General features: G+C 41.3%; 3 protein-coding genes, 1 long non-coding RNA gene and 3 other non-coding genes across 7 annotated transcripts in view; 2 read left to right on the plus strand and 5 right to left on the minus strand.

Moving 5' to 3' along the window:
* Positions 1 to 1,454: 1,454 nt before the first annotated feature.
* LOC140993960 (uncharacterized) lies at positions 1,455 to 6,305 on the minus strand. The gene is made up of 8 exons (XR_012178696.1): positions 6,237 to 6,305; positions 4,930 to 5,001; positions 4,217 to 4,244; positions 3,999 to 4,040; positions 3,261 to 3,312; positions 2,624 to 2,711; positions 1,847 to 1,898; positions 1,455 to 1,541 (listed from the first exon to the last, which is right to left on the minus strand). It is a non-coding gene; the product is annotated as an uncharacterized lncRNA (long non-coding RNA).
* On the minus strand, positions 2,456 to 2,589 carry LOC140994147 (small nucleolar RNA SNORA18). The gene has a single exon (XR_012178713.1). It is a non-coding gene; the product is annotated as a small nucleolar RNA SNORA18 (small nucleolar RNA).
* On the minus strand, positions 2,995 to 3,133 carry LOC140994143 (small nucleolar RNA SNORA8). Its single transcript, XR_012178710.1, has one exon. It is a non-coding gene; the product is annotated as a small nucleolar RNA SNORA8 (small nucleolar RNA).
* LOC140994144 (small nucleolar RNA SNORA8) lies at positions 3,745 to 3,881 on the minus strand. Its single transcript, XR_012178711.1, has one exon. It is a non-coding gene; the product is annotated as a small nucleolar RNA SNORA8 (small nucleolar RNA).
* A 1,557-nt stretch (positions 6,306 to 7,862) lies between the features above and the next one.
* On the minus strand, positions 7,863 to 14,371 carry chtopa (chromatin target of PRMT1a). Its single transcript, XM_073462882.1, has 6 exons — positions 14,282 to 14,371; positions 12,432 to 12,521; positions 11,147 to 11,297; positions 9,932 to 10,106; positions 8,989 to 9,135; positions 7,863 to 8,823 (listed from the first exon to the last, which is right to left on the minus strand). Exons 2-6 carry the CDS (start codon positions 12,494 to 12,496, stop codon positions 8,618 to 8,620), a joined length of 744 nt encoding a protein of 247 aa, XP_073318983.1. The 5' UTR covers positions 12,497 to 12,521; positions 14,282 to 14,371; the 3' UTR covers positions 7,863 to 8,617.
* snapin (SNAP associated protein) lies at positions 14,357 to 18,708 on the plus strand. Its single transcript, XM_073462883.1, has 4 exons — positions 14,357 to 14,738; positions 15,137 to 15,183; positions 15,342 to 15,460; positions 17,318 to 18,708. Exons 1-4 carry the CDS (start codon positions 14,623 to 14,625, stop codon positions 17,423 to 17,425), a joined length of 390 nt encoding a protein of 129 aa, XP_073318984.1. The 5' UTR covers positions 14,357 to 14,622; the 3' UTR covers positions 17,426 to 18,708.
* A 1,611-nt stretch (positions 18,709 to 20,319) lies between these two features.
* Positions 20,320 to 26,820, plus strand: part of smad10a (SMAD family member 10a) — a 31,789-nt gene continuing 25,288 nt past the window's right edge. The window contains exons 1-2 of the mRNA XM_073463091.1: positions 20,320 to 20,542; positions 24,434 to 24,509. Coding sequence (XP_073319192.1) covers positions 20,539 to 20,542; positions 24,434 to 24,509 — 80 coding nt within the window. The 5' untranslated portion in view covers positions 20,320 to 20,538. The remainder of the gene's footprint in view (positions 20,543 to 24,433; positions 24,510 to 26,820) is intronic.

The raw sequence follows: 26,820 nt of genomic DNA on the forward strand, positions 1-26,820 counted from the left end.
GCCGCTGTTATGAATCTGATAAGACTGCATCGCTCCCTTCTGTGAACTTTCACCGAGTTTTTTAGGCACCATTATCCTATTCTGAGAATTTTCCACTGTAAAAACCTTTAAAGGAATTCTCAAATCTCAAATACCCAGATCCACAGTATCTGAGGATCAGTCATACAAGTACTCATGAATGGATTACTGACTAAGGCCAGGGCCACAGGACGTGCAAGTACATTTCTTTTAAACAATGATATCAAACACCTACATAGAGTCACAAAACTATGGAGATGCAATGACAACAAAGAGACACTGAGACAAAGTAATGCCTAGAGACCAAAGCCAGGCCCAAAATAACTACAAGAAGACACAAAAGGACCAAACAAACAGGAAATAATGACCACAGACGCATAACTGGGGAAAAAAATGCAAAAGGATGATTACAAGGCACCAAATGAACACAAGGGGACACAAAACAACCACAGAGACCAAAGACAGACATAGAACAACTACACACACTGAGTGAGTGATGTGCTTGAATGAGTGAGATGAGTTAGCGGGGACAGAGGGACTGAGAGGTGGCTGCTACAGTGAGCACACACACCAACCTACACACCTGTTGAGCTCCACAGGAACATGAGTGGACCCAAGAGAAGTACTCACACTTCTCAGATTCAAAATGACTATTACATGTGAGGGAACCTTGTGTCGTGCTGTTCAATCAGAAAATACCGTTACAAGACATTTCCATTAAAGGACATGGAACCTGAACTCAACAGGAGCCAGCGCCTTTGCTAGCGTTAACATAGCACCCTCTAGTGGAGGAAATATGCAGCTCCTGTTAGTCTTGGACATGCCATCGTCTTAAGGGTCCAGGGACACTTCAGGTACATCAGATAAAGGACTTGTAGTGCATTACGTTTTAGTTATACATTTAATGTATAATGTAAAGTTTTTGTCTTTAAATGAGGGATTCCTAAATGTACAAGTCTTACCAGCAAAACACTGACACTTCCTGAGTAATACATCCATACATTAATTAGTAACATGACTCAACATGTCTGGATGCCTCATTTTAGAGTTTAGCAGCAGGGATCTCAGTTATACAGGAACCTCCAGGAAAGATGCCACTCGTCAAAGCACGGGGCTTGGAATGAATAAATGATGCTAGTTTTACAGCAGAAATGTTGACCTGCCACGATTCCCCTTTCAACAGTAGATCTACACTTCAGCAGGAATCTCTACAAACAAGCCTGTAAATCAGTTCAACATGCCATTAAGGCAAACTTAATTTTCATAAGACGACAAGTGAGGAGTTCAGTTACTGATCATTGAGTACACTGTAGGAAAAGACAGTCTGATTCAGATAGATTCTTTATTGTTCTTTTACAAGTAAATGTGTTGCCACAGTGAGCACAGCGTATGAGGCAGACAGGTGTACAGACGGTGAACACAGTTGCTTCAACAAGTTCTGTAGAAAGTAGCAATGTGATTTATTTTATTCCAGAGTGTGACTGCAGATCCAAGCGCTGAGGGCTGCCATCCATCTGCTGCTTCTGAAAATGAGGAAGAGGATGTCAGCTGTTACACTCAAGGTTAGTTCTGTTCGTCTACCAATATCTCTTTCATTGGACCATGATACATAAGACCACGTTAACAGATGCCACCATAAAACATAATACAAAGAAAAGCAGAAACAAGTCATGTTCTCAGCAGATCTTCTCAGCAGGTTGCTGCAGAAGCCCACTGAGATGGTTTTTGTTTTCTGGTCAATTCCACAGCAAGTCAGGAACGGAGAATCCTGTAAGCCTTGGTATATGACCAAACCCCAAACCACTTCAGCCTAACAGATGTTACTTACAGGGGAAGCTGCAGCTGCAGACACTCCGTTTCTCCAGGATGGGTTCAAGATTCTGAAACAAAATTATTTTAATTACATCCCAATTCATTCCCTTACTCCATGTCACTTTAGCAATTCATCTTTTAATTTTTCCTTGGTCTTTGCAAAAGCTCAGGTTTAGTATCCTTCAATTTTCATTCATGTTTTCTCCACCCAATTACTGTTTAAACAAGGAAACAGAAAAAAACATCCTACATGTCTTCATCGGAAAGATTCATCTCATAAAATCACTTCAAGTGTAAAAAAAAAACTAAAAAAACTGTTTCAAGATTTAAAAAGCCTCAGACTGGAACTGTAAATTGGCTTCAGACCTTATACTGTAGACACATTGCATTTTTTGCATAATTTATCTGTTAAGAAATATGTTAAAAGAAAAAACAAATACAATTGATTGTCAAGACTAGTTTTCCTGCATAGAAATCGGACAATTTGGATAGAATTCCAAAAAAAGGAAAGGAACCAATTCCAGATTTGTTTGTCTAGCAATTTCTTCATAAAAAAACCCCACAATTATTCACTGTACAGCAGGAGAACAGTCAGGGGCCATGTGGCCTACTACTACCACGCATCATGTGTTCTGCAGTTATATCCCACAAGGCTCATGGCAGTGAACGCGTGGGTAAAGCGAAACTACAGATTTACTGTCCGAGGCATTTCCAACGACATGACCCTACAGTTAAAGGTCTGTCGGGATAGACCTCAGCACTCAACACTTTCTACTTCTTTCAGTTCACTCACCATCATTGAATCTCTGCTGAGCCTGTGATAAGGAGGCCATCTCTACTGGAGCCTGTGATAAGGAGGCCATCTCTGCGGCGGCAGAAACCTGGAGGAGCAATTATCAACGTTTAAGGAATGTGTTGACCATGACCACATGCAGTTTACAAGTGAGCCACTGATCAGTACTATTTGGATAGGCTTCAGCTTCTCTAGCTATGCGAGTTAACAAAAAAGCCTAAGACACTAGCTTGGTGTTTCAGTTTATATTTTTTGCAACTGGGTTTCTTTTCCCCAATCAGATTGCACAAGTTGCTCAGAGAGAGTCAGTAACTGTGTGACAAAGAAGTTAAGACCCAGTCCGAATGCCCCACCCCTGTAGACTGATTCTAGAGTGTGTTTCAACAAATTTACCAGGACTCCAGGCACAGGCAGCATTGGAGACCAACAGTGCCAATGTTGAGTTTGTCTAGCACTGACATTTGAACAAACCAGCTGATGAACAACTGGCTGCAGATACCACACAGTGCTGTCATTGAACAGATACCGGCATTGTAAAAAAGACAAAGCTGCTTACCGCCACTCACAAGAGTTAAAAGGCTATTACAGTTAAAGGATAACCCTGAGCACTTCTCACGACTTTCAGATCAAAACTCACCTTTGCTGCTGGAGCTTGTGATGAGGAGGCTATCCTCTGCTGCAGCAGAACCCTGGGGAACACCGCAGGAGAGAGTTAAAGTCTGTTCACAGAAGACCAGAAGCATAAAGCAGCAGTGAAACCCACTACCTTCATATCAATTTGTTTTATCTTTAGTTACACAAACATGCATTTCTCATCATACGCATTAGTTCTGTTCCCACTTTTAGAGAAAATGAATGAGTCATTACCGCCTCATATCACCCTGTAAACATAAATGACCCCAGTCAGTTCCACAAACTCTAAGGTGTACTGATTTAAGACAAAAAGCACCCCAATGCAGTACTTAGTACCATCCCAGCTTAATCTTTTTCCTATTTAAAAAAAATAAAAAAGAACTTTGACCAGTGCACACAGTCACACTATATAAAAACAAGAGTCCTGGTTTAAAGATGAATGATACTGCTTCTTGGTACAGATGCACAACACACATGTTTTTCTAAAGGAGTGTTTCAACAAATTTACCAGGACTCCAGGCACAGGCAGCATTGGAGACCAACGGTGCCAATGTTGAGTTTGTCTAGCACTGACATTTGAACAAACCAGCTGATGAACAACTGGCTGCAGATACCACACAGTGCTGTCATTGAGTACTACTCTATTCCTTCTCATCCACTGCAGGGTCCTCCCAGTATCACCCCTGTCCATTTACAGCATCAACCCTTTGTTTTAGCCACAGTGTAGGTGGGGGGTACTTACATCATGTTGGATCAGTGCTGAAGGTCAGGACAGTGAGGAAACCTGCAGGAGGCGGAATAAAAAAGGTGAGAATGCGTTTCCAGAAGCATCAGCATCTTCAGTTAGTGGTGCAGCATGGAGTTCAGAGAGGCAGCTGTCATTCACACTTCAGAGCAGTTGAACATAGCCATCATCATAACACTTTATCACCAGCAGAAATATTCTGTGACAGAACTCACCCAGCTGGCCTGAGGTCTTCTCGGGCACCTGCCACAGACAGAATAGTTTATATGCACTGCCATTAAACAACATTAACAACTTGCCACAGTTAAGAGCTGTCAGTTCTCATTAGTAACACTGCTGCATAGTTTACAGCAGTGGGTTGCAAGAGAATAATTGATCTGGGCACTGTATGAACTCTAGAGTCCACCTGACAGGACCTGAGCTCACACTGGGCCAACAAACAAGGACAGGACAGACTGCAGCCTCTTCCACATGAAATGTACAAGTGTTCTGCTTTGTGTGCAACTTCTTAGAACTAAATATGGGCTCTGATCAGGAGGCGATACTAAACTGCCAATCCCAGGAAATTTCAGGTGGTTGGCAGTACCGTCACCTGTGATTGGTCAAGCATGTGCGACAGCAAAATCATGCAACGATAACCTGCATTCAACTAGAGAAGGCCAACATGGAGAATGCCTGCTGGACAAAACATGTCCAGGATCTCATTAAAAAGGACATGAGGCGGTGTAGAGGGAACTAAAGACAAGGTTTGGATGACAACTCTGAAGTAGCAGACGACAGAACACAAGTCTTTGTGATAATTAAATTTCTGCTGAAACCTCTTTAGCTCAATGGGAATGAAAGCTATTGCCAGTTACAGTGAAGTAATGCTAGGACTAAAGGTTTGTTTCTTCAAATGACTACACCTTCCAACAGCACAAATACTGACCTCATGTCTCAGAGCAGCCACACAGACCGTAGGATAGATTCTCCCCATTGTAGTCAGCAATAAGGGCAAATCCTGAGGAAAAAGAGAGGTTGTTATCATGTTGAAAAGCTTTTGGTTTCTAATCTTGTAGCCCAGTTGGGTGCTGCACATTTTGAGAGCATTTCATGCATCCTCTAAACCAGCATACACAGGGTGTATGTGCCAGGCCTCATTGTCACCGTTCTGCAACCAACAGTGCAGAGGTGAAAGCAAAACCCGATGTTCTCTAGCCACCGCTGTGCTGGGATGAGCCCACTGCGCAGGACAATCCCACTGACTGACTGCAGTGGCCCTGTGGTACAGGACAGACTAACGGCAACACGTCCTCCACACAGGAGGCATTCAGAAAACGTTGAAAAATATTTAAGTTTGCTACCATGCTCGATACCAAGGAGGGTATTATACACTATACAACATTTAGAATTTTAATAAAATATAAGGCTCGTGTACTGTTTGCCAACAGCACCCGAGTTCATTTAGCCTACTTCTGACCACCAGCATCAGAGTGGAGGTGGGCCTGTGGGCGCGTGTCAATTCGCCGTTATATGTGCTGAACTCGAATTAATCGGTTATCAGCGTGATTCTCATATCGACAGCCTAGAAGCGTTAACCGAGTCAACAAAACGCTTTCAGAACATCAGGACTGACGTTCCGACTGACGATCAGGCCTCCTCTTCCCGCAATGTTGGCCGCGACTCCCGAGGACTTTTGCCAGGGCGGACATTTTGACTCGTCAGAACTACAAAAGTATCTGAGACACATTTCGTTAACATTACTCGGTTTAATGGTGTAAGCCGGCATGCACAGTGTCTGGACCTGGAGCTGGAGCTAGAGCTAGTTCACCTAACGGTGACGCAGTGGGTTAGGGTGCTGCTAAATCCACCTCAAGTTTTCCTGCTGCGACTAGCTCGAGTCTCCTAGCCTGAGCCTCGTCCCTGAGCCAGCAGGCATCATGTCGTCTCTGCTACGAGTTTTAACAGAAGGGAAACTATTACGGAGGGACAGACCTCAGCTCAAGGCCTTCAAATACCGTCGTAAACTTCGTTAGCTGATTTATAATTTACAATAGACATAAGTGAAGCCGGTAGCCATTTTAGCATTAAGCTAGTTAGCAGCTAGGTCACCATGCTTGATCAGGCCAACGTGGGACCCAAAATGTGAGGAAGTCACTTTTCAAATGTCTAATAAATAACATATACCGCGGTCGAGTGTACGACTCTGTGTCATGTGTGCTGGGATTCCGGTAAAGCTATATAATCAATGATTACCTGTTGTGCGTTGTCACCGTCCAGTCTGCCTCAAGACAGACAAACGTCTGAAGAGGAGCTCAACTCGTGCCGCAAAGTGATTTATAGGATGTGTTACGTCAGTTGAAACCGCTTTTCGACACTTAGGTCTGCGTTCAAGGCAAACTCGGAAATTCCATGAACGTGGAGAAAAGGTACAAGCTGAACGCAAAATCCGTTCGACGTGATCAGTGGCTGTAACTAGGTGTCAGTATTACTCTAGCCAAAATGTCTTAGTTAAGTTTCATACACGTTTATATGGATCATGTCATATTTTTGTTAGAGACGAATTGTGAAAAGAGGCGGGACTTTCAACCAAAACTTTTCTTGCTTTCCTCAGATTAAAATAATAATCTAGTATAAATACAACCCCGGCACGGATGCCATCTGTTTCAAAATGTTATTATTTAAACAATATTAGTGCAAACGACGGGTAACCTAACCTGACCTATGCACTCTGCGCCTCCAAGCGTACTTTGCCTATTCTTTCAGTTAAATTAATCTGAAATGAAAAAAGTAAACGCATTTACACCATGGATCTATAGATCCATAATTTACACGCCGAGACAATCTGAGCCCCTGAACATGGCTACATAACCCTGCTGCCACCCTCCTCTCTGTGGAAGTACAGTATTGCGTTTTTGCCACTCTGTCAGCAGATATCAGGATCAGTACCAGCAGTTAATTACAATGATACTGCTGTCATTTAAGTAACCCAAACCCACGCCTCCAGGTGATTAAGGAACAGCGCCTCACTGGGTTCTTGCACACACTGGTCTCTGAAACCTACATTTACAGAGTTACTAGAAGAGTTCAGTCGCAGTGAAACACACAGAACTAACTCAGACAAAGAGGAGCCAACCTCATTCTGCACTTTAGGCAAGCCTGATCATCTATGTCAGTCTGAAGCTGTGACTCATTGACTTGTGGATCAGAGCAGGGGGAGATGGTTACTGTTACTTTTACTGTAACGTAAAACAGATTCCCAGTCTGTGGCCAGGGACCCCCAGGAAACATGATTTCTTTAAGACAGTGAAGCAAATAAATCATTTATGGTACAAAAAAAATGTGCTTTTTCCACACTTTAAGGCCACTGAAATGATTGAAATAAATGAAAAAACAATCCATCTTCACCTGTGGACATATGCAACTGAGTCATAAACATTGTTTTGCTCCATCACCTTTTTCTTTATGGACTTAACAGGTTGGGAGTCACATTGACCTAATCCAGTTTCACCCTGAACTGAAGCCATCGTCCATCCACGTCTACTATCTAAGAAGGATCAAATTTGAGCTGATCTTGTTTGACTATGCCATCAGTGGCCAATTTAATTATTCACTTTATACATACAGAAAGTGCCCTGCTTTGACTCAGGTGCAGCATGAAACCTGCAAAGTAACTAGTGTATGCATATTTGCCTCCAAAAATATAGTTGAGTGGAAGTATAAAGTAGCAGAAAATGGAACAACTAACATTAAGTACCGGTACCTGAAAATTGTGCTTTAGTACAATGCTTGAATAATTGTACTTCATTACATTCCATCACTGGCTTTCTCAAGGGCATTTCAATTCTTAAAATTACACAATAAAGGAAACGACCATTTGCATTTTAATTAAAACGTATTTTACTCACTTTTGGTAATGTCGTACAAATGCTCTCAAGTACAAGTTAAGATTGGTAGCACTCCACATCATAGTGCTGACAGGTGGAAGAAACAGAGGAACAAAGAACTTCAATGTACTACATCTTTTAAATACAAAACAAAGACAAATGGATACTTGGCTTAAAAACGGTTTCCTTACATTCTTTTAACAAATAATTTAGGAAGGTTTTGCATTGCAAATGTTTCAACGGTAAGTCAATAAAAGAATCCCAAAAGGTCTGAGCACACCAACACTAAAATCTAATCTAAAACAAAAGTTTTAAAAAAAGATGGAATTCAAACTTGACTTCAACAGAAGGTTAACACAACATCTCCATCACTGACCACTTTTAAGCCATTACAGATACCTGTGTGTAAGTGTTGTTCAGATCATATATAAAAAAATTGATAATAAAACAAAACATAGATGTCTACTGACAGCAGGGTTCATTAATATTAAAAAGGCCCCTTCGCTCAGTTCTTCCAGAACTAAAAAGGGTTTTGCAGGAGGAGCTGGATGCAGAATTGAGTAGTGGTCAAAGCACTTTCAGGTGACAGCTTGATCTCCTGCTGTTCCTGGACTGTCACCACTCATCTAAATTATTAACAATTTCTCAGCACATCTATCTGGTGTACAATACACTACACTGTATGTGTGAGTTCAGCTGTACAGTTGTGCAGTGACTCTATATGTGCTTTTGCTTCAGAGTTCTTCAGTATCACTCCATGCTGTCTGGGTCTGCCTGGGCCATGTAAGCATCCAGTTCAGCATCCAGATGACCTTTGGTCTTTGACATGTAGGCGTCCAGCTGGTTGTCCAGTTGTTCACGGGTCACAGCTGGTCGGCCAACACCTCGGCCCCGACCACCTCGGCCCCGACCACCTCGGCCGGCAAATCCACCGCGACCACGCAGTCCACCACGGCCTGTCCATGAAAACACAGCAATGGTGATTGGATAGCACTGATCTACAGTCAACTCCACGGGTTTGAGTTAGTCAGTTCTGCCCATTTAGGATAATTCAGTTCAAGTTACAAGCACAATCACTTTTTTTTACAAAAAAATACAGAAAGTAAAAAACACGCCCGGACCTCTGGTCATCCCCCCTCGTCCTGCTCCTCGGGCCATTGCACCTCCTCTGCCAGCCGCTACTCCACGGAAGCGGCCTCCTCTACGCATCGCCAGGCGGCCTGCAGAGCCACGTCCTCGCATTGGGACACCTGTAGACACTCGCTTCCCTGTGCAACACAAAGTAACATAATCGCTCAATGCAAACCCAGGACAAACAGTGAACAGGATGAAAAATCTACAGCCACGAGCCCTGCCCAAGATTCAGGCTCATAGTTGAACTCCAAGCCATATTCACAGGTGAGGTACTTGGCTCTTCTCATGTCTCCATCTTGTGCCTCCTTGTGCCCTCTGTTGTCCTGCTGGAGACGCAGAAATCAGTCGCAGCGGGCCATATCAAAAGGATGTCTCAATTCCAAAAACGCTCCTCAGGGCAAGGAGGCTTTCTGGAGGAGCAGCGAGCGAGGATACACAGGTGTGTCCTTTGCCTAAGTCTGTTCAGCACCTGTGACACACAGCTGGAATATACAAACCATGGTGGAAGCAGGGCTCCTCATGTGTTCCTTTTGTATTCACAAGTTGCTTTACTTATTTAGGATGATCAAGCTTTCTGCTCTACACTGTTCTAACAGCATTCCTTAATGTCATTTGATATTAATAATGTCCCGTTATGCTACGCTGTAAACTAAATTAAAAGTAAATATTTGAGATGTCATGAACATTGTTCTGCTCATCTGACTGATCAGAAATTATGGCGAAACAATGGACAGATGATGCAGCCGTGCCACAGGTCATATTTAAATGACATTGCTTTAAATTACGCCTTCCAAGCAAGGATGTCTCATTTTGTGAAATGCTTGTTGCCTCAACTCCTTTCTCCTGCTTTGGGGCCTAAGACGTGAGGAAAGGAGTCGAAGATATACACACAGAAATAAGAGGAGACCGTGTAAGGTTATGGACACAAACCTCTCAGGGACAAAGCTCCTCTCATTGCACCCCCTCTGGCTCGTCCTCTGAGTCCTCCCCTGGTCATTCCCCGCATTCCTCCTCTTCCTCCAGCCGGTCCTCCGCGCATTAGAGCCCCGACGGGCCGGCCCAGCCTGGCCTGGATGTTGCTCTTCCCCAGGCGCTGCTTCAGGCTCTGGCACAAGTTATTCATGGATGCAATTATGACAAAATGAAATCAGAAAAACAATTTGGGCAAGTCTGAGTTGACCATCCTACAGTTGGTGGTTGCATGTGCTCAGTGATGGCCTACAGGTGCGTTCAGTTGACAGCAGCCCTGCGTTCAAACACTTAGTCCTCTTTTATTTTAAACAACACAGTGGTGGTGTCAACTCAAGGGCCCAGCAAAGAAGTTGCTCCAGGTTCAATTTTGCTGTAACACAATGCGATGTCATCTGGCAAACTGATACATACAGACATACATACATACATACATACATACATACATGTGCATCTCAAATTATATTTTTAAATTTAAATTAGAACATCATGGAAAAGTTATTTTTTCCATAATTTAATTCAAAAAGTGAAACTTTCATATATTCTAGAGTCATTACACAAAGTGAAATATTTCACCCTTTTTTTGTTTAAATTTGGATGATTACAGCTTACAGCTCATGAAAAAAAAAAAAAAAACAGCATCTCAAAATATAACATAAGACCTCTCTCCTTTTTGTTCTGGACCGGTCTCGAATTTACTTTTAGAAAAATATCTGGGTCTTAAACTGCTAGATGTTAAATATGTTCACCACCAGCTCTCAGTGCAGGGTAGGTAACAAACAGGGTTTATATGAGCTTTTGTGCTGAAACAGTTCCCTACGAAATTAGATCAAAAATGTGGATCCATGCTGGTTGTAGTACTTCACAGTAAGACTTCTCATATTGCCTGGTGTGTAAGCCTCTCACTGGTTTCAGGTTAATAAAATATATTCATACAGGAGATCAATTTGATCTCAAGTATCAATTAGAAAATAAGATTACGTAATAATAGTGAGCCAAATCCCCATCCCCAATTTTAGCATTAAAGAAAAAACTTGGTTCAGACAAACTAGTATAAAGTCCATGTTATAAACACTCGTCTTGCAACACCTCTACACACATACAGAACTGGTGCAGGTCAGTCTACAGTTTACAGCGTTGTCCACTCACAGGCCACTCGACTCATCTTTGCCTCACCTGCTTATGATTCAGAGCAGCTTGCACTGAGGGCCGGTTCTCCATCTGCTGGGCCAGCCGGCGATTCCGGGCACTGGCCAAATGCTGCTGTTGCATGGTGGCTCGAATGCTTACCGCAGTGGGCTGCTTGTTCTTCAGCATGTTAGTGAAGCTTTAGAGGTGGGAGGGAAAAAGAGGGAGGAAGTAAAAGAAGGGGACAGGGGATATACAGAGGAGGAGGAAGAGGAGGAGGAGGAAGCAGGGTTCCACATCAAGTCATTTCTCATATTATGGATGCGGCCACACAGACTGTGGTGGCTCTTTTGTCATGTAAGACTCATGTTCCACTTGTTGGCACTCATTTTCTCTCTCAATCATATGACAATTATAGTTGAATTCAGCGTGTGTTCAAACAAGCACAAGAAGAAAGGCAAACTAAGAAAGAAAAGAAACTCAGAGTGCAAAGACAGACTGAATGACAGAAGCAGAGAGAAGGTGCCAGAAGAAGAGCACAATTTGCCACTTACAGGCCTCCAGCTGACTGGGTGGGGTGTCATCCTGCTGCAGCAGCAGAGGCCCTGGACATGAGGAGTGCTTGGCCACCCAGCCACTTACAGCATGGACCGTGACTTGTGGTTAAACCACCGAGTGACTCGGAGCAGGGAAGGAGAGATGGGAGGGGGAAGAGGAGCCCTTTGTCACGTCCAAGCTCGGACTGGGTATCTGGTCTTTAATAGACTTGGAGCGGAGAGGAGAGAGACAATGACAGGACAGAAGGATAAAAGGAGCATGTGCTTCACTTCCATTGGTTTGAGAGAGAACAACTGAGAGGCGGAGAGAATAAAGAGGTGCCCCATCTCCCTGGTTTAGCTTCCGCCTTTCTCTCCCCTTTAAAAAGGCGTATACTGGATGTATACTGTACTGTGTACGTAACAGGGAGCCAGAGTGCCATGGCATTTGTAAGACAGTGGTCTGGTCCAGCATAGGCTAACCAAGGCTTACCAAGTTTGACCACTACCCTCTCCCCTTGTCTACATGTGTGCACTGCTCACACAAGTCATCTGGTCTGGGTGAGCCCCCTCTGCTCCGTGTTATAACCACATTCAACTCTGCTGGTGCATCAATATTTTTTGACAGGACCAACGATGTTGAGTGAGCAGAGCACACACTGGGGACAGTCAGAACAGTATCCATGTCAGGTCCGGTCCCCAACAGTAGCCTTCCGTAGGGAGCACTAGAACCTTCAAAGCCAAGGCTGGCCCTTGCATCTGGTGTCTAACTGCTGACAGGGTGCGTGGCGCCTCACCGCTCATTTAGGGACACTTTTGTGGTGCTTTTCAGGACAACTTTTTGTGAGGAGGCTGCGCTCATTTTGAAAGACTTCGGGTGCAGGCTCCTGGAGATAGACGGGACAGAAAATAAAACAAGGTCAACGTGTTGTCATAATGGAATTAAGCAAAATTTAGACAGCAATCACATATGGTATCAGATTTGACATTTGGCTCGACATTATGTGTTAACAGATATTTTTATTGTTGGTTTAATGTATATTTTCAACTTAAACTAATGATCTATGGTTAGGTTCTGATTATTCCATTTTCAATGCGGGATTCTAGTCAGAAAAACATCTAGATATCTATCACTCGCTACTGTGTAGTTGCAAGTAACAATTTAGAAAACATTTGGGCAGCAGACTTAAAGCCCTTGATAAGCTTTGAAGTAAGTAGGCTAGTTTTGTTGCGGTGTCACAAACATTTAGAAATCAGCACTGAAAACGGTTTTGCCTTCTCAGACAGCAAAAGCAGACGAAAATAAGTACATACTACAGGATTTTAACACCAATTTTCTTGTCTTTGGCATTTTTTGGAGATCACAGACAAAAAGACTCAGATCAGAGGCAAGTTGGTGCTTACTCTCGTTTGCGACAACAGTCATCACCACAATCTGTCTTTTAAACTATCTGATGCCTGCTGGAGATATCCAGCTCATAAGTTGATGTGCTAGTTCGCAGTCCATCTCTGAAATACAACTCATTATTTATTACTTTTAATGAACGACAGCTCAGAAAAGATCAAACTGACATTTTCAGCAGCAACTATCTGTGTAAGTCAGTTCTTAGAGTTCTTTTCTGTTTCCAACTTCTTCATGGAAATGGATTTGCTGCTTCTCATCCTCATTTATGATTGTTAAGGAGGACTCTTTGGGTTTCAGACTGTTGGTTGGACCACTTCTGTTAAGAACTACTTGACAATACCATTTTGGCCCTGACAAATTGGGATGAGCATTTTTCACAATTTCTTAACATTACATAGAATAAACAATTGATTAAAAAAAATCTGGAAATCAAATAATGAAAAGAGCTTGCTTCATGTGTCCCCTTGCAAAATGTTTATTTGTGAACTTTATATTTACAAGGATAGTGTTGTGGATGGGACATTGTGTGAGAGGATGCTGCATCAGAGCAAAAGTAGCACATTTTCAAATTAACAATCTCACAGAAAAACCACTGATATCGATGTTCTGAAAAATGAGAAATATCGGCCCTATAACCAGCCTGGGTTGATAATCGGTCTACCCCTATTACATATAACATTCTTTCTTGACCCTGGTCCTCAAACTATTTTCTGATGCCTTAAAAAACTATGTTTAATTAACTAAATAACAGCAAAATGTCATGACTAGTTGACTAATGGCTAGAAATAAATATTAGGAGATCTTTTAGCCAGTTAAGGCCAGCCAAAACGATTTTAATCCCCTTTGGAGTGCTCGTGTACACCTCCAAACAAGAATTATTTACAGGCCAAAATGGGAATTTGTCAGGTGAGATGTTCAGCAGCTGCCGGCCCATATATCATCAGAGCCTACATTTCAGCCATCTTCCAAGTGCTCTGTGGTTAGACTGAATGGCACATGGCTGAGCCCGCTGGGAGTACAGATTAATTTAATGCAGTAGCTAACGCCAGCTTGATATCAAGTATACAGGGTAGTTACTCTTTTCACAAATAACTACGGAACAAGTTAGCTGAGCGGACCTGGACTTCAAACAGGCCTTACATCAGCGACCCGGTCTGTCAACTCTCAAAGTAATTGTTTATGTTTAATTATTTAATAAGCTTCAGAAATATATAATCATCTTTTTCAGATTTTTTTACTTACAGTGAATGTTGCGTCGGCCAGCTAGAGTTAGCTTTTGAAGCTAGCTAGAGCCACCTCGGTGTGTCCGTGTGGGTTGTCCTTGTGTTCGTCTGCTGGAATATAGCCTATTGTTTGCTAGCTTCCTAATTAAGCGCTGCAAGAGAAATGAGCCAACTTTAGTAAGAGTTGCGTCGTTTTCAGAATAATTCTAATATGCCAGAGACAGGGCTTGACGACGCGTCTCCCTAAAATGGTGCTGCTAGCTAAACTGACTATCCTCGGGAAGAAAATGGAGAAGTTCTTATGACTTCAACGTCCCTCTGACGTCACCTCCGGTCCGGCTGTGTTGATGGTTTACTAAAATGGCTGCAGTAGCTTTAGTGGAGACTTCCTCGGGTAAAGATGCTATTGCCGAAGGCTTGGTCGACCTCCTGAAACCAGCAATCCAGCAGCTCGACCTGCATGTCCACTCGGTCAGGTAATGTGGTTCTCTTTTGAATCTTAACTTGATGTTATTCGATGTCACAGCGCTGCTGTCTTCTGTGCTAGCTACCTCCAGCAATCCACAGTCTCGTGACTGTGCACAGTAGGTCGACACTTGAGGTGTTACTGTTCTACATGTGAGAGGCTCCCACACAGGTTTCATCAACCTAAAGCCCCTACATGGTTTCAAGTGTTGATACGTCTCTTGTTCCATGATGTTCCAGCTGCTGTGAGAATGATGTGTGCGTTGTGTGAACCTGAAAGACTGCCACAGTCATTCTGATGAGTGATAAATGATCGATAAACACAGAACCTGTTTTGCACTTGAACTGATATGTTGTTCTGTATTCTTTGTGCCATCTGTCCTTAAGGTGATTATTTTATTGTTTGCAGAGAAAGCCAGGTGGAATTAAGAGAACATATCGACAATCTGGCCACAGGTAATCTGCTATTTCATGCCTGAGTCATGTGTTTTGTTATTTTCTATTAAATTGCCTATATCCTTTCTTTCCTAATAAATGAATTATGAATTACATTGTGCTGAATTACAACTGTTGATTTGATCTTTGCGTGTCTTGTAATGCCCTGTTCTTTACAGAGTTATGCAGGATAAATGAGCATCAGAAGGTGGCTCTAGATCTGGACCCTTATGTAAAGAAGCTGTTGAATGCAAGACGGAGAGTAGTTCTAGTAAACAACATCCTGCAGAATGCTCAGGTCAGTGTCAGTGCCTTTGGTGTGCGACTTCTTCTCAAAATTCTTAAAGCTGCATTAATCAATATTTGGGGTAGACTGATTATGGGCCTGACCGATTTTCTGTCAGATTGCAGATAAAATAAACCAATTTAAAAATGTGCTTCTTTGGCTCTGATGCAACATCCTCTCACACAGTGTTCTGCCCACAACACAACTGGTTGGTAACATGTCACAATTCACAACACTAAATAATCTAAATCTAAACCTGACTGAAGTTATCAAATAAATGTTGTGGAGAGGAAGTATAAAGCCCCAGAAAATGGAAATGCTCCAGTAAAGTACTTAAAAATCGTTCTTAAGAACAGCACTTGAGTAAATTTTACCCAGGTTTGTTATGTATATTCATCACTGGTTGTTCTAAATTTTGACACAAAGATTTTCATTTTTACTGCAAATGAATATCGGTCCCAAATATCGGCTATCAGTATTCTTGATTTCTCATTGATATCGGAGAACTTCTAATGCAGAAAAAAATGCTTGGGATAATTTATAATTAGTAATTTACTTTTTTAGTGCATGATTTCATTTGGGACAATAAAGTTTATTGGTAAACTATAAAATATAGTGCCTCTGTTACATATCTTTGTAAATGTTTGATGACCTGTGAGGGATCATTGCAAAAACTGTGCGACTGTCAGCCATTATCTCGATATTTACATGTTTTACTCCCTAATATCGTTATCAGCACTGGCCCCAAAGACTGAGTATTGGTCGGGCTCTACTCATCAACCTGCTTTTCAGCAATGCTCTTAAAAAAGAAGGAAGGGTCATTACTGCCACACTGTGATGTCAGCTGTATTAAAGTTCATAGGAGATGCATGGAGAAGCACACTAAAGCACAACATATCTTCGTCGTATGACTTGTGATGAAGAAATTCCTGAAAATATAGAAAACAAAAGAACACGCTTCAGAGAGTAGCTTAACAGCTGACTTTGTTGGATGATTGACAGGGTTGATAAAATTGCGATCAAATAGGGTTGGTCTGATCAAATATTGCTAATGAGACCAGATGCACTACAAACGGGAGCCGTGCCCACACGACATCGAGGGACAAACAACATGTCGATAAAAATATAAGTCGCTAACCCCCTCTCTGAAGTGTGGTGTTTCATCTTCTGGAGGCATTCCTTCATCAGAAGTTATACGACTTAGATATGTTGGGTTTAAGTGTGTTTCTCCATGTATCTCCAATTGACTTTAATACAGCTGTCACCACAGTCTGGCCCCAAAGCCAGATTCAGAGACGTAATGACCTTTTCTTCTTTTCTAAGTTCCTTGGTTTTCGGCAGTATGATGTTCACCAGCTAACTGGTGAACATAGTGGAGCATTTAGCAGCTAAAGAGCCGGATAATCTTTTTTCTGGAGTTGGCAGAGACTAAAACCAGAGCCAAAAGATAGTGAATATTGGACTTTAACAGGTGGACAAACACAACACATCTTTAAAAGTGGCTGAAAAAACAGTTAGTGCAGCTGATTTGCAGTACTGGACTATGTTCAGTAAATGGAAAAGGTTACTGGTGCTGTTGCTAATAGTGCCACCACTACGGCTACCTTTACTACTGTTCACTGGTACTAATGTAACCTCTACTACTACCACTGACATGACTACCACAAATAATGAAGTATTACTATTATTATATTACTAATATATTTCCAGTACTACCACTACCAACCCTAATACCACTATACTGCTATACCTACTAGTGCCCCCACCATAATTACCAACTGGTCAAGTTTAAACACAGAAAAACACACACAAGCTATCAAATAGTTAAATAACACAAGCAACAAGGTAACCTAAATATTCTGTTCCCAGGAACGTCTCAGGCGACTCAACCACAATGTGGCCAAGGAGACGGCACGAAGGAAGACCATGCTGGAGGCTTCAGGAGTGTTCACCTCCCGCTCCCCCAGTAAACCCTGAGCTGCCTCCTTCTCCTGCTCTGCACAGCAAACACCGTGAACTGTCCTGACCAGGAGAGACACATCAATACAGGAAACTGTAACACGAGGAGGACGAGTCTTCCTTTGACTTTTAGTTAGCTGTTTGTCTAATGACGTGCTGATGTCTTGCACTGCTTTGTCAGATGGTGTTTCATAATAAAAATTCACGCCACTATCTGCTCAGCATTAGCTGGCTACAAATGTTCTAATCCTATATACAACAAAATCAGCTTTACGCTATCACCAGATCACACAACGAGTCTCCGAAAGGTATTTTGAGTGAAGTGGAGTGAGTGTTCCTGAATTCTGAGGGGCATTTGTTCAGTAATTTCTACAGTAATTCTCCAGATAGGATAAATAATTCTACACATGAGCAATGTTAATAAACGTCTTCAACTCTAATGTGACTCAGCATGCAGGACAGATGCCAACACTGAGTAATCTTGTGGACCAAAATAAGACATCTCTGTTTCACTGATGGATGCATTGTTTAATGTACTGTCTTTAAAATGTCTGCTGGCCTTCATGCCTTCTTCTGCTCTCTGTTTTTGTGAAATAGTTGTTCACAAATCTAAGCAGAATAGCTCTCTATGAAGTCAAAATTGAAGGGGCTGCTATTCTGTCACTTAGCATCTGACAAGCATAACTGGGGTTTAGAACGGTCCAGCTAAACAGAACCTATGGATGTTTGAAACACAGCTGCAGGCTAAACAGCTCAACAACAACTTTACATCATATAGCACCCTCAGCCTGAATGTATTAAGAGAGCTATAATGCATCCATGAGCACCCTGGGAGTAGGTGTTTCTAATGGCCAACCAGCGTGCACTGGGGTGATGGAATTATTGTTATTATCTGTGTATCTATCTGCAATGCTGCCCCTGTTGTTGATGTTTCCACGTTGTCGTTTATTCAACAATACAGTGAAAGAGATTACACTACAAGTGATACTGCAGAAGGTTCAAGTTAAACCAGGTTTAAACTGGCTCAGCACCAGGTTTAAGTGACTTCTACAGGAGTTATTATGATTTATACAGGACACAGCTGCTGGTTCAGTCTAAACCACAAGTGCAGTTTAAACGTCATCTTCTGAGGACACAGCAACAGAGTTTAAGTAATCACGTGACTTTGATCCAGCCAACACAGGTTTAAACCTGTCTTAAACTTTAAACCACAGCTTAGCTAGTGACAGAGCAACAGCCCCAAAGAGTTTTGTTGGTTCTTATTATTACTTTAATTAAAAAGTACAGACATGTTGAACTCACTCTGTGGATCTGAGCTTTATTTATGGCTGCGTTCTCTGTACAGCTCTGCCAACACAAATCAACACAGTATGATGAGGAGAATGAGACTTGCTGTCTGGAATGATCAGTGATTATAATACCATGATAATGCTTGCATTTCTCACTTATTGTATGATACTCCTTGCTTCTTTATGAGTGTTTATAAAATATACATTTATGTCATGTTCTCATCTTTTTTAGCTTGTGCTTAAGTTTTTCCTGCAATTACTCACTTGTCTAAATACTGATGAAATTAAAGCAAAAACTGTCATTTTTTATTGCAACCCACAACATCTAGGTGTTGGACAGAATGTAAAACATGCTGATGATTTACTTTATTTTAGCACCTTAGAAGCAGTGAGGTCCAGAGACTGGTGCTAAAGGAAAGGAATGCTGAATGTATTCAGCAGTTTTCATGCCAATTCTTTACCTTTCAGTTCTTTGGGGCTCATCTCAGGGAAAATGCAGACAGGACATTCTTTTAGTTTAGTCAGTTACGTATAAAAGCAGTTGTTGATTTTTGGGCGTTTACTAAAAAGAACTCATTCCTTTAAACACAAATAAATACCTAGTCATTATTCATTTATTGTTTGGTAAAGTAAATCCTTCCTAAATGTTGAGTTGTATGTTTGCCTGTGGCAAGTCACACATTTTCCATGTGCAGGTTGGCTGCTGTGACTTACCAAAAAACCTTTGGCTACCCCAGTTTAGCAGTTATTTGGAATGAATTTGATGTGCACACATGGAACACCATTTTTGTTTTACCTATAGGCCTAAGTATTAACAAATAACAGTAATTTCCTCATCAAATTGGAGAAATCATTAGAAAATTATTAGGAAATAATGACACAAAATAAGGCCTCTCTGGGGACCATGACCTCACATTTCAGGGAAACCAATTACTGTGTGTGTGTGTGTGTGTGTGTGTGCGCGCGCACTCAACCTGGTATGGACTCCACAAGTTTGTGCAAACCTTGATGACTCATGTTATCCCAGCATATATTAAACCTTTTTCAAATACTGGCGTATCAGTATGTGTAATTATTCTGGAGCTCCCTTCATCATCTTGAAAGTGTAATTCACATCAGAGTGTCACTATAGATGACAGAAGTTGTGCATAACGCTTTGTCACAGATGTGTATGTGAGGCTTTATCTGAAGTCTTTTACACTGATTCAGGCTCACAGCCCACACAACAATCACTAATAGTTTACTTAAGCACGTTAACTCTGACCATAGAAGAGGCCAGTGTTGCTTAAACAACAGTTGCAGTTCGTGTGTGTGTGTGTGTGTGTGTGTGTGTTGGGGGGTGGGGGTGGGGGGGGCGCTAATCTCAGCGGCGCCACCTTAAAAAAACAGTCTCGCGGACCTGTCAATCTAGACGAACCAGACAGACCCTGGCTCGCGGCCCTGCTGTGAGAAGCGCCATGTGATTGGCCGAGAGCAGCAGCCCCTGTGAGACCTAACCGCCTATTGGCTGCGGCATGTCGAGACACCGACGCGCACAACGTCTCCCCTCTATTGTTATTGTGGCGTGCGCGAGAGGGAACGGACAGGATGCACGAGGAGACAGTGGGGCTGATAAAAGGATAAAACAAGTGAGAAACATCGAGCTCGCGCTGAACAGACAAACATCAGCCCGTTACATCAGAGACTCCACTGAAACACACACATACACACACACACTCACACACACAGCTGCTGCACGCACGAGCAACACACTCAACACGGACACACATCTGACTACACACTTGAGGCATTGTCGGAGAGCTCAGCGTCTTTCTGTGCAAGTTCTTCTCTCCACTCTGGCCGATGTGTAAGTACAAACAACATGGCTCTGTCTCGTGTTTCTCCTCTTCTCTCGCCAGCTCCGAGGCAGTCAGATAACCGAGGATATGAGGGGAAGTCCGCTGCTCAAGTGTTTTGCTCACTGTAACCTGCTTTATCCGCAACAAATATTCTCCCGCTGTGGCTCTGTCAGTGTTACCGATGTTGTAGCCTCCTCTGTCTCCTGCTTCCTCCGCTCCTAGTCCTCATTGTTCTTCCTATTTCCTTCTATTCGTTCAACTTCAAGCAGTCGGGTGAAATGTGTGCATATGAATGAATGCTGTGTGTTAACGTGTGCTCCTGTGAGCGGCTCCTCAACATGTTGAGACTTGGTGACGCATGTTAACCAACATGGGATGTCAGTGAGGTGAATGTATGGCCTGGCTGCTCAGGCTGAGAGCTAACAGTCTGTCTGCTCTGACAAAATCACTGACGGAAGTTTTCATGTGAAGTGTGGAGCCCTGTAGAGCATGGGGCCTGTATGATGATGAACAGTATGGTAAGAGGAGACATGGACGGAAGGTGTGGTGTGTGTGTGTGTGTGTGGTTGGGGGGGATGTATATAGCAACAGTTACCTGTGAATGTGTGCATGCGCTGCTTACATGCTGCATTAGTTATCATGCTATAACAGGTGACCGTGATGCCAGACATCTCACCTGTGGTATAGGCATGATTCAACATGAGCATGTGTCGATCATAGCACAGTACGTTTGATTGTAAATGTAAATTTCACTATTGAAACTATTTAGAAATCTTAAATGTTCAAATGTGCAGACTCAGAGATGGATATGTTCAATCTATGTTGAGCTGCAAAGTAATTAGTTACATTTATTCACATAATGTAAAGAGTTTTAAAGTACTTTGCATTGTATGCTTCATTACAGGCTACCTGAGCTCCATTTAGGGCTGCAACTTACAATTTTTTTTTCTATTATTCTGCTGATTATTTTATCAATGAATCGATTTGTTGTTCATCTGTTTAATGTCAGAAAATGGTGAAATATGTTGATCAGTGTTTCCCAAAACCCAAGATGATGTCCTTAAATATCTTGTTTTGTCCTAAACCCAAAGATATTCAGCTTACTGTCACAGAGAAATATTTACATTCAACAAGCTGGAATCAGAGAATTTACAATTTTTTGTCCTGAAAAAATTATTCAGACCGATGAATCTATCCTCAAAATGGTTGCTGATTAATCTAAAAGTTGAAAACTGATTGATGTATTGATTTATTTTTGCAGCTTCAGCTCCATTACATTTCAGATAGTAAAATTGCAATTTCACTCCACTACATTCATTTGACAGCTGGAGGTACTTAATTAGTACTTAGGCACATAATTATCTGTTCAACAACTAATTGGTTAATCCATTAATTGTAGAGCCCAATTCATACAGGGTCTTAAACCTAAACTGATGGCAATATTGGGGTGTAAAAAAATCAAATATGGATATATCAGCTGATATTCTTATATATGGTCATAAAACACTTGTGACAAAGACACAGATGTAATGGTGGCAGGATATTTTACAGTTTAACAGTAAACTTTATTGTCCAAAATGACATCAGTACAGAGAAGTATACTCCACTGAGAATTTAATTATTATAAATTACCCCAAGAATCCTGTTCTTCCTGCATCACATACTATTAAAGCAACATTTTAATGTTGGCATGTATTGGACAACAAATCTGCTGATACTGATCTATGTATGATAGGCTGATAATATTGTCAGACTCGGCCACTATGATTCTATACAGGTGGTGTTGCCTTGCTTCATTTTACAGGTCCACACATTTCATGGTAAATAGTCAGTGTCAAGTAACATTTGAAATGTCTTTGAAATTATCCTCTGCATTACCACAATAATTACCTCCAAATGTATTGAAAATGATAACTGGTAATTTCTTGAATACATTTCCAGAAAAAACTTCCAACTAGTTTCTTACTTAATTTCTGAATAGTATCTGGCCAACTTCTGCAGGTCAGTAAATTAAAGTACATTTTTTAAACATTTCCATTTCCATTAATTTCTGTTACTTCAGCCGATCAGTCCAGCTAAGTACAATTTCGCAATCAAGAATTGAGTGACTAATTTCCCATTTGAAAGTTTCATTTCAAATCTGCTGTTAGTGATATAGTTGTATTACAGTAAGTGTTAAATAGCCCTAAATTCCAACAGTAATCATTGTTACAGAGTGTTTGGTCAGTAACCCATGTCTCTCCTCCTCCTGCTAACGCAGGAAAAAAGAAAATACATTTTCTGGTATCCCTGCCCACTTTATCCAGTCAGGACAGAGAACTCCATGAAGAAGCAGTTCTGTTTGATGCTAGGTCTAGATTACCGCTGCACAGTCATGTGGTGACGTAGAGAGGAGGGAGGGAACTGCAAAATGGACAGGAGGCCTAATAATAATGTCTTCACATCACTCACTTTTGTATATTTTGAGACAATAGATAGCAAATGAATTATCAACAATTCAAATACAACTGTGTGCATGTGTGTGACAGAGTAAGAGAGAGAGAGAGAGCCTGATTGTTGATCCTGGTCAGAATGTAAATTGTTAAAATGACTGACCTGCAGAAATTAAGCAGCAACCAGTTGGAAGTTTCCTGGAAATGTATTAAAGAAAATAACGGCTATTTATTTACTGCTTGTTGGGAAATAGCCGAATAATGTTATTAGATAATGCTGGGGTAATTTTCATTACATGTGAGGTCATTATTGTGGTAATTTCAAATAAATATTTTACTTGGTAATTACTACTTCCTTACCATGAAATTTGTGGACCTGCAAAATGAAGTGTTATCACTAGCTTTGCGCTCTCCACCTCTGTTTTATACATTCAGGGACACCTGGACTCAAGGCAAGGGCAAACTGCATGAGCCTCTAACATACTTCCAAATAAACCATTTTTTTACATAAATCATTTCAAACACTTCTCTCTGATTAGGATTCAGCTCCTCATCTGTGTTACCTCAGTTCAAATAAATATGGTCAACCATCAAAGTGAAATGACAATTATCCTCATAATAATCCACATTTGTATTTAGCTTTTTGAGTTTGCTTTAAAGATAGCATAACCGGAGTGAAAGTCAGCCTGAAATTCTCCACATAAAGATCTTTATGTAATCTTTATATTCCAGGGTGCTACTTCCTGCATTTACTTTGGGTTGGACTCAGAGACAAGTGTTTGAAATGATTCATATAAAAATCAGGTTCATTTGGAAAGCTGTAGGAGGCTATTTGTTTTGCACAACTCATCGTTTCTTTGAATTTTGACAATCAAGGATGTATGTGTAACGAACCAAAAATACACCAGTTTGAAATAGACTGGATTTTTCCTTTAAAATGCTGCTTATAGCCTATGTTTAGGCATCTGTAACCAGTACAGGATATATTAGGATAAAAGCTTTATGGGGGAGTACCGTTACTGATGAAAATGTAAGTAAATGATGCTGATAATATTAATGCACATTAACTTGAAGGGACAACCCAGCAGTTTTATGGTAATTACTACTCAGACTCTGAAAACAGATGTATTATATATTCTGTATGTCTGGAGGACTTTTCCAAAGGTTATCTCAGTTTGGAGACGACTGATTAATAACTGACAGCCTGTGATAGAAACTGGAGCAGTGAAGTCTGCAAGATGTGGACATTTACCTGGCGAGAAGGGTCTAATGAAATATGCTCATCACTGTCAAATATGTGAAAGTGTTGGTCAGTCATTGGAATATGACCATTTTTTATGTGTCTCTCACAAGTGCAATGCTAAAACAATCTAACGCTTGTTCTACCATTGATCATATCTAATTACTGTTGGATTTGCACATTTAACTGGCATCCACTAATCCCTGGTCTCCCCGCTCTACTAACAGGGTCTGATTCAGAGCTGGGCCATCATGATGCCAGTGAACTTTCTGCTCACTCATTGGCTGACCAACTTAATACCAGGTAAGCAAGACAGCAAACATGTTTGACAGCGGTACCAAGTGTTTTGACTCTCACTGACTGTAATACTGTCAAATTACCAAAACTAATAGCAGGCTAGCTCAGATGCCTCATACAACCTTGGTCTGAATGGGTGAATTTTCTTTACAGCGAGTATGAGTCAACTTGCTGGGCAGATGGAGCTGATTTATATCTGTTGATATTTTCATTCGTCACAATTCCGCCCGAAAAACAGCGTTTGTACCTGGCAGAGAGAGCCAGGCAGCTCCTGCAGTTGAATGGCGGTGATTATGTGATGCGATTTAGAGCAAAAAACTTTAACTCACCATGTCTGTGTCACATTGCTCTTTTGTGTTGTTGTAGTTGGTGTCTCTCGCAACTTATATAGAAAGAAATCAAATTTACCAAATTTAATGAAGAAAAGTCACCGCGACGGTCAGCCCTGACTGAGTCTTCAGTGAACTTCCCCCTGGAAACAGCATCCCTCAGTTTATGCAGTTTGAAAAAGAGAAATGAGAGAAAACGAGGTAAAACAATGCAAAATTAGCCGATGTAACAAGCTCTCTGATTGGTTATTGTCATCTGCAGACGTATGAGATGCCTGGATGTGCATTTGAAGCGAGCGCACTAGAGACCTTTGCCGACCAAGCCGGCTAACTTCTGGTTTAGCACCTGGCTAACTTGAGTGGGGATTAAATAATTTAATTGTGCCGCCCTTAGACTTTCCAAATGTTATTGGACCGAATGGCTCCAGTTATGACAGTGAAACAAGTCATTTCGTGATCGTTGTGACACTCCAAAAAATCTATCCACTGTTTTACAGACGGTGTAATTATATCGTCATGTGATGCACTGCACCCCCACAAAACTTGTTCCCATTGTGAAAGAAGGGTCTGTAACGCTTTTTGTAAATCCCTTTTTAATTTGAACTATTTATTGATGGATTAATATTTCATTTGTAAATTCTATTTATAATTCTTTTTTTTTATTTTACTTGACTTTTTATTGACCATTAAAATATGAGATAATGAATTACTTTGTAATTTAGTCTATTGATTAATAGATTAATAAATTAATTTGTAAACTCATGTATTAATTTCTATATTATTGTACAATTATTTAAATGCTTTATTATGATTTCCGTGACACTTGTTGTCCTCCATATAGGAATGCTTGGAGGGAATTTCTTCAAATTTGGCATATATGTCCACTTGAACAAGATTTGATGATCAAGGGTCAAAGGTCACTGTGACATCGCAAAACATGTTTTTGGCCATAACTAATTAATTTGCTAATTATGACAACATTTCTCGGCAATGTCTAATAGGATAAAATGACAACATTTTATTTCCAAATATCAAACTTCAGCTTCACCGTCATATCATAATGTTCTGCATAACACCCTTCTGGTCCTTATTCAACCCCATAACTCAGGAACAGAAGGGAGATTGTGACCATTTTTCACATTTGGTCAGATACTGAACTGGTGACACTAATCTCTGGTGCCAACCTTCAAACTGTTTTGATTGTAGAGATGTTCTGTGCTGCTGGTTCACCTTGTGCGTGAAGAATTTATAGCTCATTCATTGGCTATCAGAACCAGCTTTAATGACTCAGCATGTGAACACATACAAGGAAAAGACTGTTTATGTTTCTCTCAGTAAATGTACACACTAGCAGATATACAGCAGCAGTCCAACACAAGCTCACTGGTTTTGTTGATGTTGATCTTCAGGTGATTGTCGTTGCACCATGTGATGAAGCTGTCTATCAGTCCTCTGTACTCTGGACAAATAGTCTCTATGCATGGTGGCAGCATGGTGTGCAGTGGTTAACACTGTTGCCTCAGAGCAAGAAGGTTGTGTGTTTGAATCCCGCTGGAGCAGTGGCATTTCTGTCTGGAGCTTTCATGTTGTCTCGGGCTTGCATGGGTTTCTTCTACCATCAAACTCTAAGTGCTATTTCGTAGGCAGCTGGGCTTGTTGCAGTTTCTTGAAGGCTAAGATCTGGAGTTGGCCTCTGGCAGGCACGTACGTTGCCCACTTCACCCTCGGTGGGTTTCACTATGTTGTACATCACACGATCAAATAAAGACAGACTGGAATCGAACATGTTAATATAGTGAGAACCTCCATTTCACCAAAAACTACATTTGATACCTTTCCATCATTGTTTTCATTACATATAAGAGTCTTGACTGACATGGATGTAAACTGCAGCTTAAGTGGTGCAGGGAGGCATACAACCGCAAGGCAGTCATTTTAGATTTCTACCTGCTACAATGCACAGGACCAACACAGATGAAATATAAGAT

Source organism: Pagrus major, chromosome 3 (assembly GCF_040436345.1).
Source record: "Pagrus major chromosome 3, Pma_NU_1.0".
In the NCBI taxonomy this organism is placed as follows: Eukaryota; Metazoa; Chordata; class Actinopteri; order Spariformes; family Sparidae; genus Pagrus; species Pagrus major.

Bases quoted from the DNA above. Each gene is read 5' to 3' on its own strand.
- chtopa (XM_073462882.1), bottom strand. From the start codon at position 12,496: ATGAGCGCAGCCTCCTCACAAAAAGTTGTCCTGAAAAGCACCACAAAA. The intron at 10,107-11,146 runs GTGAGGCAAAGA...AACTTGTGCCAG, and splicing joins CTGCTCTGAATCATAAGCAG to AGCCTGAAGCAGCGCCTGGG. The intron at 9,136-9,931 runs GTTTGTGTCCAT...TGTGTTGCACAG, and splicing joins AGGAGCTTTGTCCCTGAGAG to GGAAGCGAGTGTCTACAGGT.
- snapin (XM_073462883.1), top strand. From the start codon at position 14,623: ATGGCTGCAGTAGCTTTAGTGGAGACTTCCTCGGGTAAAGATGCTATT. The intron at 15,184-15,341 runs GTAATCTGCTAT...TGTTCTTTACAG, and splicing joins TATCGACAATCTGGCCACAG to AGTTATGCAGGATAAATGAG. The intron at 15,461-17,317 runs GTCAGTGTCAGT...TTCTGTTCCCAG, and splicing joins ACATCCTGCAGAATGCTCAG to GAACGTCTCAGGCGACTCAA.